The 12884-nt window shown below is 46.3% G+C and overlaps 1 protein-coding gene across 1 annotated transcript in view; it reads right to left on the bottom strand.

The window, feature by feature from the left end:
• The window catches only part of GFOD1 (glucose-fructose oxidoreductase domain containing 1), a 65016-nt gene extending 54558 nt beyond the window's left edge, over positions 1-10458 (bottom strand). Inside the window, exon 1 of the mRNA XM_054284974.1 lies at positions 10058-10458. Within this exon, the coding sequence (XP_054140949.1) occupies positions 10058-10310 (253 nt within the window). The 5' untranslated portion in view covers positions 10311-10458. The remainder of the gene's footprint in view (positions 1-10057) is intronic.
• Positions 10459-12884: the final 2426 nt, after the last annotated feature.

Here is a 12884-nt window from a genome sequence, read left to right on the forward strand (position 1 = left end):
ATGCATTCGGATAACACTGTATCCACAAACTAGTCTCAAGGAGTGTTGCTTAGCACTCTGCCTGAGAAGAAAGTCTTTATCAAAGCATCTCATACTGTTTAACCACAAAGCATCCTTCCCAGCACTAAACTGTCAAGTTCCTTCAAGGCAAGCAGCAAGTCACAAAAGAGTTCTGCAAGCTCTGTCACACAAATCTAGTGATAGATTTTTGTAGGCTATGGCTAAGGTATTTATGCACCTCTGCTCCAAATATCTTCCATCTTATTTTTCATTTCTGCAGACATGCTGCCATAATATGCTACAGAAACACAACTATATAGAGCTATAGAGCTGCAGAGACGTAGCTATATCTTGAGATTGTTTGATAAACTGGTACAAAAGCAGTTTGCAAGCAAATTCCTACCTACATAAATTACTGCGCCTGACAAATATTCTCTAGAAGGAATCTGTGATTTTTATCTTCAAGAAGACTACTTGTAATCAAAAGTTTGCATAACTGTGTCCCAAGACTCCCACCAATCATTTCCTAAACTGACAGGGATGTCTTTGCTGAGAGGACACAGATCTGCAAGGCCAGGCCCCTCTCCCTGAGGCACACTTCGTTTTTCTTTTGGGCCACAATGTGCTCTCAATAATGTCATCATAAATTTCAACTATTTCCTTTGATCCAGTAGAGCTTTAATTACATTTACAGTGGAGCAGGCACGATCAGAATCAAAGCTTTTACATACAACTTTCAGACACGTTTCTGGAATTTATTTTGCTTATTAAGCACACAAGCTTAGCTGCAATTGTTTCAGATGTTCTCCCAGCTATTTTCTTTCCCCTTTCCTATCCCCACATGAAACACTAACAGTTGCATTGTCTTTTATGGACTGAGGAAGTGAAGGAAGGGGAGGGACTTCCAGGAATTTTTAATTTATATATTTTTTACTTTAACAGGTTTTTTTGATTTTTATACATATGTGAAACTATATGTACAAACACCAAGAGAAAGAATTTGGAGTACTAAGCCCAGCCCTTGGTTTCATATTTTTAAGCAACATCACTCCAGCACAGCAAGGGTAATTACTATTTTATAGTTCTCTCTCCTTGCTTGACTCCATTTGGATTTTGAAAAGCTCTCTATATTAAAGCTTCTCATTAGCCATGTGAAGCCCAGTACCCTAGAAACAGTATTTAATTCAACCATGCCCTCCCTTCTGGGCATTTCCTGGCAAAAAATTGCCAGTTGGAATAGCTGAAGACAGCCAAACATTCACTGCAAGGAAGTGCCAAAACAAGGGTCTTTATTGCTGATAAAAGCCATGGAAACATCAGAATGCAAAACAAAGGTGCTGCCTTTTTTTCACTTCCATCTGCTTCACTAAAGCTGTGACTGCTGCTGTGATGGAATTGAAAGCACCAGTTTTCACCCTGAGATAAACTCTAGCACAGTAGCAAATGACTGAAGCAATTTTACTCCCAGTGTTAAATCACTATGTTTACTCTTAACATCACTACCAAGCAAGTTGCTCACATCATGTTCTCATTTTCTGTGCTCTTCACCATGCTCATATCCAGGAGTTAGGCCTGATAAAAACCAAACTTTTATCATTAGCCCTGACTATGCTGAAACAAAGCATGCTATGGTCTATTTCCAAAGGAGAAAGGGGATAAACTCCCAGCCTCCACAATTCCTTATAGCTCCTGCTACTCTGAGTCAAACCTATGTGTTCTGGTGTTTAGATCTGGTGTTTATGATATCTTGGATGCCAGTTCCACCTCTGGAAGTGCAGCTATCCCAGGCCCCACAGCACCCAAGGACAATTACACATGCTAGATGGATGAGCCTTGTCTGACACGGGTGGTCATGGCCAGCTGTGCAGAGCAGCAAGGTTCATCCTCCTCTGCTCCTCACCACATTTTCATCATAGCTCCTGAACAAGCACAGAAGTTTGGAGACCTTTCGGAGACTTTTGTTCAAAGGCCTCCAAACTCACAGTGATCCAAAAGCTGAACTGAATTCCTTACTGTGTCCACGACCCATCTTTATGCAGAGCACAGCCATACCCACACACCCAGAGCTGGACCATACCTGTAACACAGATACAGCTGAACACTCAAAAGATGTGTGCAACTGACCACTGCACAGGAGCAGGAATAAATGTACCACAGACAGGTGCCACTGTGCTGGCAGAACAGTGCTCATGCCTAGTCACACCAGCTGGACTTCTAATGACCACCCAGAAATTACTGCATTAAAGAAATCATAGCCCTTGCAGTGAAAATTACGCTGGTACAAAAATCCACGCGCAGACCAGGCCTTAAACCAGTTTAGGAAACCTACACAAGGGATTGTCCCTCTTTAATTATATAGCTGTTTCAATAAATTTGTTTAAATCAAGACTTAAGACCTGAAATACTTTTTTTAAGGAGTGTGGTTTTGTTACCTGCATGCATGCTGACCTTGCAAATGAAGTCACTGAGCTCACTCTTAGGAGCTCAGAGTTTGTTACATGGAAAATAAACAAAAAGCAGTAGGGTAAGCACTTCTGCTTCAGTGGTTTGAAGCAACAAGAACAATTCATAGCCACTAGAAACAGTGCTGTGGCAAACAGATATTAACAGTGGAGGGGGTTGTAGCACTGCAGTGGCCTGTGAAAAACATCCATCTTGGCCATCCTGGAAATTTAATTTCATTTTCACTCTTGGGGCTCTGCCATCACTACAGCACAATGGGCAAAATCTACTGCACATATGAAGAAAAGGATAGTAACCTGCGATATGCTCTAACACAATCTACCTAGTTTTCAAACAAAAGCAGATAGAATAACATGTTTAGTATCTTGCAGAGATTTTACTCTGCCTCCATCAGGGGTTGTGCTAAACTATCCATGTCTGGAGCATACAGCAAACCTTGGTCACCTCAGGCATTAGAGGGCTTTAAGAAAAGAAAAACAAAACAAACAAATGAAAGAGAGAAAAGAGGCAACTATGGGAAGCTTGAAAATCCAGTCATTTTATTTGTACAACATATTTTCCCTGCTCTGCATTTACCTACATATACTTCCTTTATTTATTATTTAATATTCTTTCAAAATCTGGAACAACAGAACCAGCTTGCAAGTCCTTCCTTTTATCTACCTGCACCACTGAACACCCAGCAACTCAAGTCCCTAAAACCAAGCAAGACAAAGTGACAGAGGGATCAGACAGCTCAGTACCACAGCAGGCCATCACAGTGGCCACTGTCTGTCAAGAATGAAGGCACAAAGCAATGCAAGAAAGAATAACAACAACAAAAATAAAATCTGTCTTCTGATGTTTCCCATGTGAGCTGAGTGCAATAATTTACTCTACACCTTAAATAATTACAATACTTAGCCTGGGCAGCTCTAGCAGCATAAATACACCTTTTATCAATACCTTCTCATATCTTCTCACAGAATCAAGCTATGTGGCACATTTTCTGTTTGTGCAACAGCACAGATGTGCCGCTTAACAAAAATTTAAAAAACAGCTGCACAAGATATTGTCTACGTGATATTCACTGTACAAACTGTGCCATCAAGTGAAAAACAGAAAGAGATCCTCACTAGCACAGCCACAAGGCCAGACATGCACTCTACACCTTCAGCACCAACACCTGCTTCATTCATGGGAGATATTTTACTACTTCCAGCCCTTTTTTACTTAACTTACACTAGTCAGGTCTTCCTCAGCCATGCTAGAAGCCACATCCCAGAGATACTTACCTCTTACCTGTTTGTAACACCAAATGAAGACATTATTGTGCTGCTAATGCTGGTTTGTCACTGTTAGCACTGCCAAGGGTGCCCTGGGAGGACCTGTGCTGGACACAGCCCTGATGTGCACCAGTCTTTGAACAGATGAGTTTTTCCAGCACCAGTGACAGCAAAGAAAAAAAAAAAAGCTGCATTTACCACCACTGCTAACACAACGTAAGAGCAGAATAGCACAACTATAGTGTTCAAAGCACACTGAAATGATAAAGGTCATAAGGACTTGCCTACATAAAGATTTACCAAAAAAAGAAAAACAGACAGACAGCAACAGCCCTGACACATGCATTAAAAGGAAGATTTTTCTTCCAAGTATCACCCCTGACTATGGGCTCTGCTGAACAAAGCATGACAGATCAAATCAAACACTGGCAGAGGTCAGCATTGCTCTCATTTTCTTCACTTCACCATGCCAAAGGTCCAAGCCCCAGCAGTCAAGCAGATGAAGGGTGTCTGTGCTCTGGCACATTTTGCCATTTAAATCACAGGGAGAAGTGGGGCTGCTGAGGGCTTGGCTGCCATTTGTTTCAACCAAGTCACCTACGGTGCACAGTGAAATCTGACAGCAGACAGTAACCCACCAAACTCAAGAGATGCTGCTTTCCACATCTGCCCTCCTCCAGCTGAATGGGCCAAGGCTGCACCTGCAGGCAACCTGAGAGATTCACCCCAACCCACCTCAGCTGCCCACACTGGTCTGGAGACACCATCCTGGGATTCCCAAGGTCAAGCACTCTGTTTAAACAGGGAAAAAATGCAGCAACACACACTGACCTTACTGGACACAGGACTGCAGTAGGATCTTCACATCTAGCACTGTTTTAAACAACCTCTTCCATCACAACTGGCTGGATTTTAGGCTAGGCAAATCTGAATGAGTCATCATAGCAGGAGCTCAGTGCCTCAGTATTCCAAGTCTGGTCTATCCTGGGCTCCCAACCCACCTACCAGGGTAATAATAGAACCAGTGGCTACTTTCACACAGAAGAGAGCAACTGGGAAAAAAATGAAAACACACCTTTGATCTTAAGGTCATGAAGGAAACAAGAGGTGGGGGGTTTTCTGGTTTTTTATTATTATTTTTATTCGTTTTGTTTTAAAACCTGAACACTGGTCTTTTTATCTCAACTGTCTCAGAGGCCGAATATCGCTGACGGAATTTTACAGGAATAACCCTGGCATTAAAGGTCTGCTGTACTGAGAGGAAAAGGTCAATGGAAGAGTTAGATGCCATTTTCTGTGGGATACCTTCCTCACTTGAGTAGAAAGATGACATCCAGCCGACGGCCAGCAGGGTCTTTGGACTGCCTTTACAATAAATGTAAGAAAAAGGCATCACAGCCTTTGCCAGCTCTGCTGATTAAAGATAGACAGCACTTCATCTGACTTCTTTCGCACTAAGATGACCATAATTCACATTTAATATGCCGCAAAGTCATCTGCCTTCCAAGCACAGGAGCTGAAAGGAGCTGTTCTGCTGAAAGTCACTGCTGTTAGGTCAAATTTAAACTCAATATTACAGGACAGAAATTACATTGCTATTAATAATAAATAGTCATGATAATGTTTTCCCTTAATAGGGCATCTCTTCCTCAGGAATCCTAATGCTTTATAAACTCTGGACTGAGTTTATCCACTGCTACAACCCTAACTTCTGCCTGATTTGCATGGGTACAGAGGAGTGTAGAAATTCATTAGAGATTGCATCAGATCTGTAAATTACTTCACTGCAGCTTGATACCTCAGAGATAGATGCAGTAATAATATTGTCAGTGCTTTAACAAGGAGTTCTCACACACACATTTTGGACAGCAGGCCTATACAGCACGCCTGTGTAGCGCCTGTGCTTCCTGTGAAGGGGTGGGAAGGTAAGGATCTGAGCAGTACTATTTATGTTCCTCTCTAAATAAAGATGCTCCCTCATGACCACGATCAAGTATAGAAGAGCTACCAATCAGCAAAAAACTTTAAGTGCTCCTTAAGAGGAGCAGCTTCTGGAGGGCTGGGAAAATCATACTCTGTGTAGTCCCTAGGCAGAATGGACTCCTACCATGAACTACTACAACACAAACATTTTAAAAACTAATACTACATAGACATGGCTGCAAACACACGCAGTAAATACTCAACACACAGCTCAGTGTTCCTGTCCTTAACTTGGGATGAAAGAGTAAGCAAAACAACTGCAAATAGAATCAAGGATAACATCTCTAGAGATATGCTAAACATCTGGTACTTGAGTCTTCTCAAAAGCAAAACATTTGCTCCGCAGAAACACTGCATGTGGAGCTCAGGAATAAGTTCTCTTTATCCAAGCTGACTTGAGGGAAACACCAAGAGGACCAGGCACATGGAAACATCTGTGCCTTCAAGATGAAATGCCACCAAGATCTTCTCAGAACCACATACAGTAAATCACCTGATGTGGCAGCTACTCAGTCTCACAAAGCAAGTGTTTCAGTCAGGATCTGAAGAATGTCATATCTAATTGATTGAGGAGGAATTACACTGGGAAAAGTCATGTGCTGACAGTTTTGAACTAGGTGGAGGCTCATATCTGTCTGTACTAGTAGCTCTTCTGATGCTGGGCACAAATAGGCATTCAATAGGTGACACATTTCATTCCTCTATGCAAACACAGCTCCCCTGCCTGATCAGGCTTGGGATATGACTTCTACTGAAGGGAGGGGAAAAGAGGACAACTTCTAGCAAACACACTGAATGTTCCAGTTCAGTGAAAAGAGAAACCATCCCTATTCAACAGCAGCATTATTCTCAATGCTTACCTTGATATTCACCCACTGATCTTTCCTCACCACCAAGCAGCAAGTCAGTAAGGACATCAGTTTTGTATTATGCTCCAGGGAGCAAATATAAAGCAATAATAAAAAGAGCTCCTAAGTGAACAGGACAGACCAGGCGTAAGAAAGGGAAAAGGTCAATCAGGCCCATTTTGTAAAAGCAAACAAGGAATTTGATTCCTTTTATCCAGAAGTGACAGAGGTCATCAGCGTATTTCACATAAAACATCATGGGTTTTATTTGTGCTTTTGGTCACTGTTCAAGCCAGCCTGGTTTCCAATTCTCTCTTGATTTCTCAGCTGGTTCCAAAGACTTGCCCAACATTGATCCTACTCCTAAAAAAAAACTACCATAGAGTCAGATGCAGCTCAGGAGCCTGTTTCTAATAGAGATGGGCAGCAGAGGTTTAGAGGAAAAGCTAACAGGGCAAGTTTGAAGCTTTGTTTCTCCCATTTTCTCCCCTCAACAGCTGCCAGAAAGCCACCTTTTGGGGACTTCCTCAGGTGGGGCATGTATTCATACATTTCTGTTTGAACAGAAGTTGATGGGCCACTGTGCCAAAACCACATTTCAAGCAGCACCACATCTCCATGTCAGGTGCATCAGTGAAAACAAAACTACTGAGTCCTTCCTGCCGAGTGGCCAGAGTTAAACACAGCTGTGGGGACACCTGTTTCACCCCACCTTCACCTCTGGAGTCTGCATCAGGAATAGGCCAGACAGGACTTAATGTGCTGCAAATTCACAAGGTAAACCCAGCTCTAGGTGGGTGATGGAAACACCACCAACTGCTTCCTTGCGCTTTCACTTTTTAATAATGAAGCTTCACCAAATGAGAACATAGCTTTGGGAAATAAGACCATTTAAAATAAAACACGGGTAGCAAAGAAAAGTTGGTCCCTGTCTCTTCCCAGGCCAGACATTCATTCTGTAATAGAGAAGCCAGTTATTAAATTAAACATGTTATTAAACATGTTATTAAAAAGCAACTCATGACTTCTCAACCTCTTCTACTGCAATGCAGGGCATCATGTTCAGACCTCCTGAAATGTACATCTGCAAAGCTCTGGAATCCCCATCTATGTCCTATCGCTAGCTGCTACATAATATTTTTTGTGTGTAATTTCAAGAGTAAGGAATGTTTTTCTATTGTTTGCTTTCCTCAGCCTATACAACATTACCCCTGTTTACCAGAGACTTCTGAACCTCCCACTTAATTGCACTCTCTCCCACAAACCAGAAAATCCATTGATTAAAGCAAAATAATCACTCCAGGGCACAGCAGCTCCCAAGCCGTGAAGGGCAAGCAGGACCAGGAGACAGAGCTGCCAGCAGAGAGATGTTCCTCTCAGCAGTTTGGGAACTGCTGCTCTGGCTCCCTGTTTGCACCTACAAGACCATGCAAGAACTTTCATTGTTCTAGACCCAATGTCTGTATTAAAAAAAAAAAAAAAAAAAAAAAAAAAAAAAAAAAAAAAAAAAAGAAAATTTACCTCTGAGATAACTGTGAGAGGAGTTACTCGTAGTCCAAGACATATTTCTGTAACAATCTTTTAAGTAAAACGCTATTTAAAAAATTATCAGATGTTGCACATTATCATCTTGTAACATGTTTAGTTCCTGTTTAATGATCATTTTTACACAAACTTTGTTATCTCTACAATATACAAATAACATCTGCTGGGGAAAGGGAGGAAACCTTTTAACTAGAGGTGAAAGGGAACCAAGAATGGCGATGTTCTAATAAAAAGGGGGAAAACACCTTTTTTTCCTGCTCTAGTCTGTTGCTAGCAGATTGCATCAGCAAGGTACCATTAACATCTCAGCTACATCAACTCATAGAATCATTCATAAATTCAACTCATGCTTGAGAACAGACTTCTTTTTCTTCCTTAATCTGGAAATATTCAGAGAAGGACAAAACATTATTCCTTTATTATGCTAGGTATGTGTCTGGCCCTCTGAGAGAAAGCACATCAATTGTGTTTCTTGATTATTTCAAAAATGTTGTTCTTCTAACAGATGCCTTGTGTCTGCCTGAAATCTCATGGGACTCTATCTCTAAGAGCACAAGGCAAGCCTGGACACTTCCATGAGCAACACCTGCAGGAAGAGTGTGTCACAGGAAAACTGACACAACTGTCTCCAAATTATTGTGTGTCAAACGTGGAACTTTGTTACCTTATACTGTCCTTTATATGTGTTTTGTGTGATATGTACTTCTACACTGCAAATTCATTCACATATCACTCTGGCAAGCAAGTCAGGCTTCTGGTGCAAGTGTAGCATCTTCAGGAAAAAGTCAAGAATATTATAAAAGAAAACTAAATGTTCTGACTCAAAGAACAAGCATTTCCAAGTACAGAAAGTAACACTGAGCAAAGATTCCAGACAAATGCCTACACTGTACTTGAGGAAGGATTTTTTCTTTAGGTACTGATTTAATTTCCTTAATTGCATAATTTCAAATATTCAAAACACTAGCTGGCTGCAATATTAGCAGCATTTGAATGGTGACTAATTCTAATGAGTATGCTAGTAGCAATTTAACACTACGACACACCACACACATTTATGAGGCTGAGAGCAAATAGCAATCACCCTGGCTCATAAACCTCCATGCTCTCTGTAACAACACCTCAGCTTTTTCCTCTCATTTTCACCTTTTGTCACGTATATTTGAGGGGACAAATTAGAATTCCTTTACTGCAGAGGGTGCTTCCACTTAAATCCCTGGGAAAGCCAGTGTCCGAGGACTAGAGATCCCGAAGCTGGCAGAGTAAAGCCCAGACTTGCGCTCACACAGGAGAAAGCGAGATGCGGCCCGCTTTCGCACGCCTGAAAACCAGAGCAGCTCACCACAGTGCATGCCTACTTTTTCAGTCCCTCCTTCCCTTTGTACGTGAGCTTCGCTAAGCGTTTCCTCTGCTGTCATCGCTTCCTGCCTCCCTCTCTGGCTCGCAGCTGGGTCCGGGGGCAGCGCGGACACCCGCGCCCCACAAGCAGCGCGGCCGCGATGCTCGGATCCCGGATCCCCGCTCCCGGGCCAGGCGCGGATGGGAACCGGCGGGCGGGATGGTCATTTCCTCCCTTTTACCGCCACTTTCTCCTTTTTACCACAACACGGGTGACACCTGCTCCCTCCTCCCGCACCCTCGGGTGTCAGGCCCGGCTCTGCATAGGCTTGCCCGAGCATCGCGGAGGGGCGGGTCCCCGGGGCCGAGGGACCTCGCCGGCGAGGAGCGGGATACGGGATGTCACACCGGACTGCCGCAGCGCCATCCCCAGCGCCCCGCCGGTCCTCGGCCTGCGCCCGCGGCTCGGCCAACCCCTCTCCGGAGACACAGGGCATGAAGAGTAAAGCGAAGGGAAAACTCCGCGCTGAGGGAGGAGGTTCAATTCCATTCAGCCCGAGGCGAGCGCGAATCCCGAGCCCGAGGCGGGGTCGCCCCCCGGCCGCCCGCACTCACCCAGAGTCTTGACGGCGACCTGCCGGGTGAGCGGCGGCGGCAGGTTGACGCAGACCAGGTCGACGTCCTGGTGCAGCAGCACCTCGTCGATGCGGCTGGTGTAGAAGGGGACGCTCATCTCCTTGGCCAGCTCCTCCGCCTCCTCGGGCGTGCGGCCCCACAGCGCCTTCACGACGAAGCCCTCCGCCTTCAGCAGCGGCACGATCACCCGCGCCGTCAGCCCGGTGCCGAACACCCCCACCCCGGGCAGCATGGCGGCGGCGAGGTGGCTGGCACGGCGAGGCGAGGCGCTCCCTCCTTGTCTCAGCGGGGAGAGGGAGGCAGCCCCCGCTCGATACCGCTGCTGCTGCTGCTGCTGCTGCCGCCGCCGGGGCCGGGACCAGCCGCCCCCCGCCTCAGCAGCGCCGCGGCCGCCGGCTGCCCCGCCATGCCCCCACCATCACACAGAGCCCCGCGGCGGCGCCGGCGCTGCGCTCCCTTCGGCGGACGCGGGGCGCGCTGGGGCGACCGCCCTTCCCCGGGCGGCGGCGCGGGCTCAGCGCCGCTCCTCTGCCATGTTCGCCGGCGCCCGCTCGCCGCCGGGAGGGCGGCGCGTCGCTGTCACCTCCCGGGTGTTCCTGCACCGCCCGCACCGCCCCCGCCGCACCATTGGCGGCCGCCCGCCCCGGCACCGCCCCGCTGCCGGCACCGGCGCCGCGGGCGCGCCCTGGCAGCGGCGGGAGCGGAGCGGCCCGGGACGCGGAGATGAGGGGATGCGGTGCAGACATCGCCCACAGGTGCGCTCCGCCGCACCACCGGGGCTTGCCGTCCGCCTGGCAGGTCGATATCGGGGCATCTCCGGAGACTTCCCTCCTTCCCCCATCTCTTCCCCCACGGGAGAGCCTCTGAGGGGTCGTGGCGATGGGGAGTCGTCGGAGTCACGCCCCAGTGAAGGTACAGGAGAGCTGGGAGAGCAACAGCGGCAGATGGGCGTGAGCGGCAGATGGGCGTGGGCCTTCCCTCCTCCTGGGACGGTCCTCCAGATCGGAGATGTCGCAGAGCACGAGGAGAGCTGCCCTGAACCCCTAAAAGTGCCGTGCACGGGGTCGGATTCCAGCTCCCCCACCTGTGCTTCCCACCACATCCACTCACCCGGGATGCCCAGCCAATATCTTCACAACCCATCCCACGCTGGACTGTTGTTCATTCATTTCTCTTAGAAATACCAAGGCTCTTCAGCTTTACTGGGACATCGGTTCTCCTTTTTTTTCCTAGCAAAGCATCAATAGGACAATCCCCTTCTCCATGGGTCTACTTACATAGTTCAAAAACCACAGATTTGCTAAGGCGGCTTAGGGAGCTTTAGCTACTGTTGCTCAGTCCACAACATTTTTCCAGGGTCTCTGGAGGCCTGCAAGAAGCCCAGGCATGGCAGTAAACAGACACATAACATTAAATTTCTTGTGGGCAGGAATCATGCCTCCTTTGCAGACCCAATACTTGGTGCTGTGCTCTAGGTCTGCCTCAGGAATGCCAGGTTTGCTGAAGGCGTGTCAGGGATTTCATAAGCAGGTACAAAGCTTGCAACACATCAAATCATAGAATCATAAAATTATAGAATGGCTTCAGTTGGAAACGACCTTAAAGGGCATCTCGTTCCAGCCCCCTGCCATGGGCAGGGACATCTTCCACTACCTCAGGTTGCTCAAGGCCCCATCCAACCTGGCCTTGAACACCTCCAAAGAGGGGACAGCCACAACTTCTCTGGGCAACCTGTTCCAGTGCCTCACCAGTCTCATAGTGCAGAATTTCTTCCTAATGTCGAATCTAAACCCACCTTCTCTCAATTTAAAACCATTGCCCCTTGTCCTATGACAACACACTCTTGTAAAAACTCTCTTTCCAGAAGAGGAAACCTTCCAGCACCGCTGGCATGGTACCCAGTGCCAGCTCCTGCTTATCCCTGTATGGGCTGAATGCTGGGCCTCCAGAGCCACCCTCCTGCCAACCTGGAGACTGCAGGTGGGACTGGGAGCAGGAGAGGACTGTGGTGCCATTGGCCTCACACAGGTCTCTGCAGACCTCATTCCCCCAAAGGTGAATCTCTGCCCTGCTCTGCACACAGATCAGCCAGGTGAGAGCACAGCAGCTCTCATGAGTGCCACACAGTTACCTCACTGCCTACCTCACTCTTTAACAGAAAAACGACAAAACATCCTGCTTCCAATTAGAGGATAAGAGTAAAGACGTTTTTCCACAAATTGTTTTCTTTACCAGTTCCTAGGAGAAAGGAAGAGGAGGGGAAGGAAGGAAATGGAGGAAGGAATGAGAAGAAAGTAAAGGGAAAAGGAAAGTAAGACGAAAAAAATTAAGAACCTTTCCTATATGAGACTTCTGGAAATGTGCCAGGGACAATGTTGGAAATATAATCCACACATGTTCAAAAAAACTAGGCTTGGAAGGTAGCACTCTTCTCTCATACTCTGTAAAGAGGTGGGATGGGTTTTTTTTTTCCCGGCCACCATCTCACAGGACTTCTTTATTACAAGAAGCAGAGACACTGAAAGGCTTGATGCAAGTCAAACATGTTTTGCTTTCCATGCCCTATTAGCACTGAAGTGAAGGAGTTGGATACTCTTTGGCTTCTGACAATTGAAATACAATCCAGATCTATTTGTCAGAGAACCACAGGGTTATTACCTTTCTTTAAAATACAAAGACTGCTTTTGAGCTCTCCATCCAGCATTCAAACCTGCTGATAGGGGTTGTTCCCAGAATGAGAATTTGGAATATCTGTCTTAATTACTTGTCTGTGCATAATAAAAAAACCTGGAAAAGTAGCTAGGTT

The sequence above is a fragment of the Melozone crissalis genome, unplaced genomic scaffold (assembly GCF_028551555.1).
Source record: "Melozone crissalis strain CALT ecotype California unplaced genomic scaffold, PUWL_Pcris_2 ptg000042l_1, whole genome shotgun sequence".
NCBI lineage: Eukaryota > Metazoa > Chordata > Aves > Passeriformes > Passerellidae > Melozone > Melozone crissalis.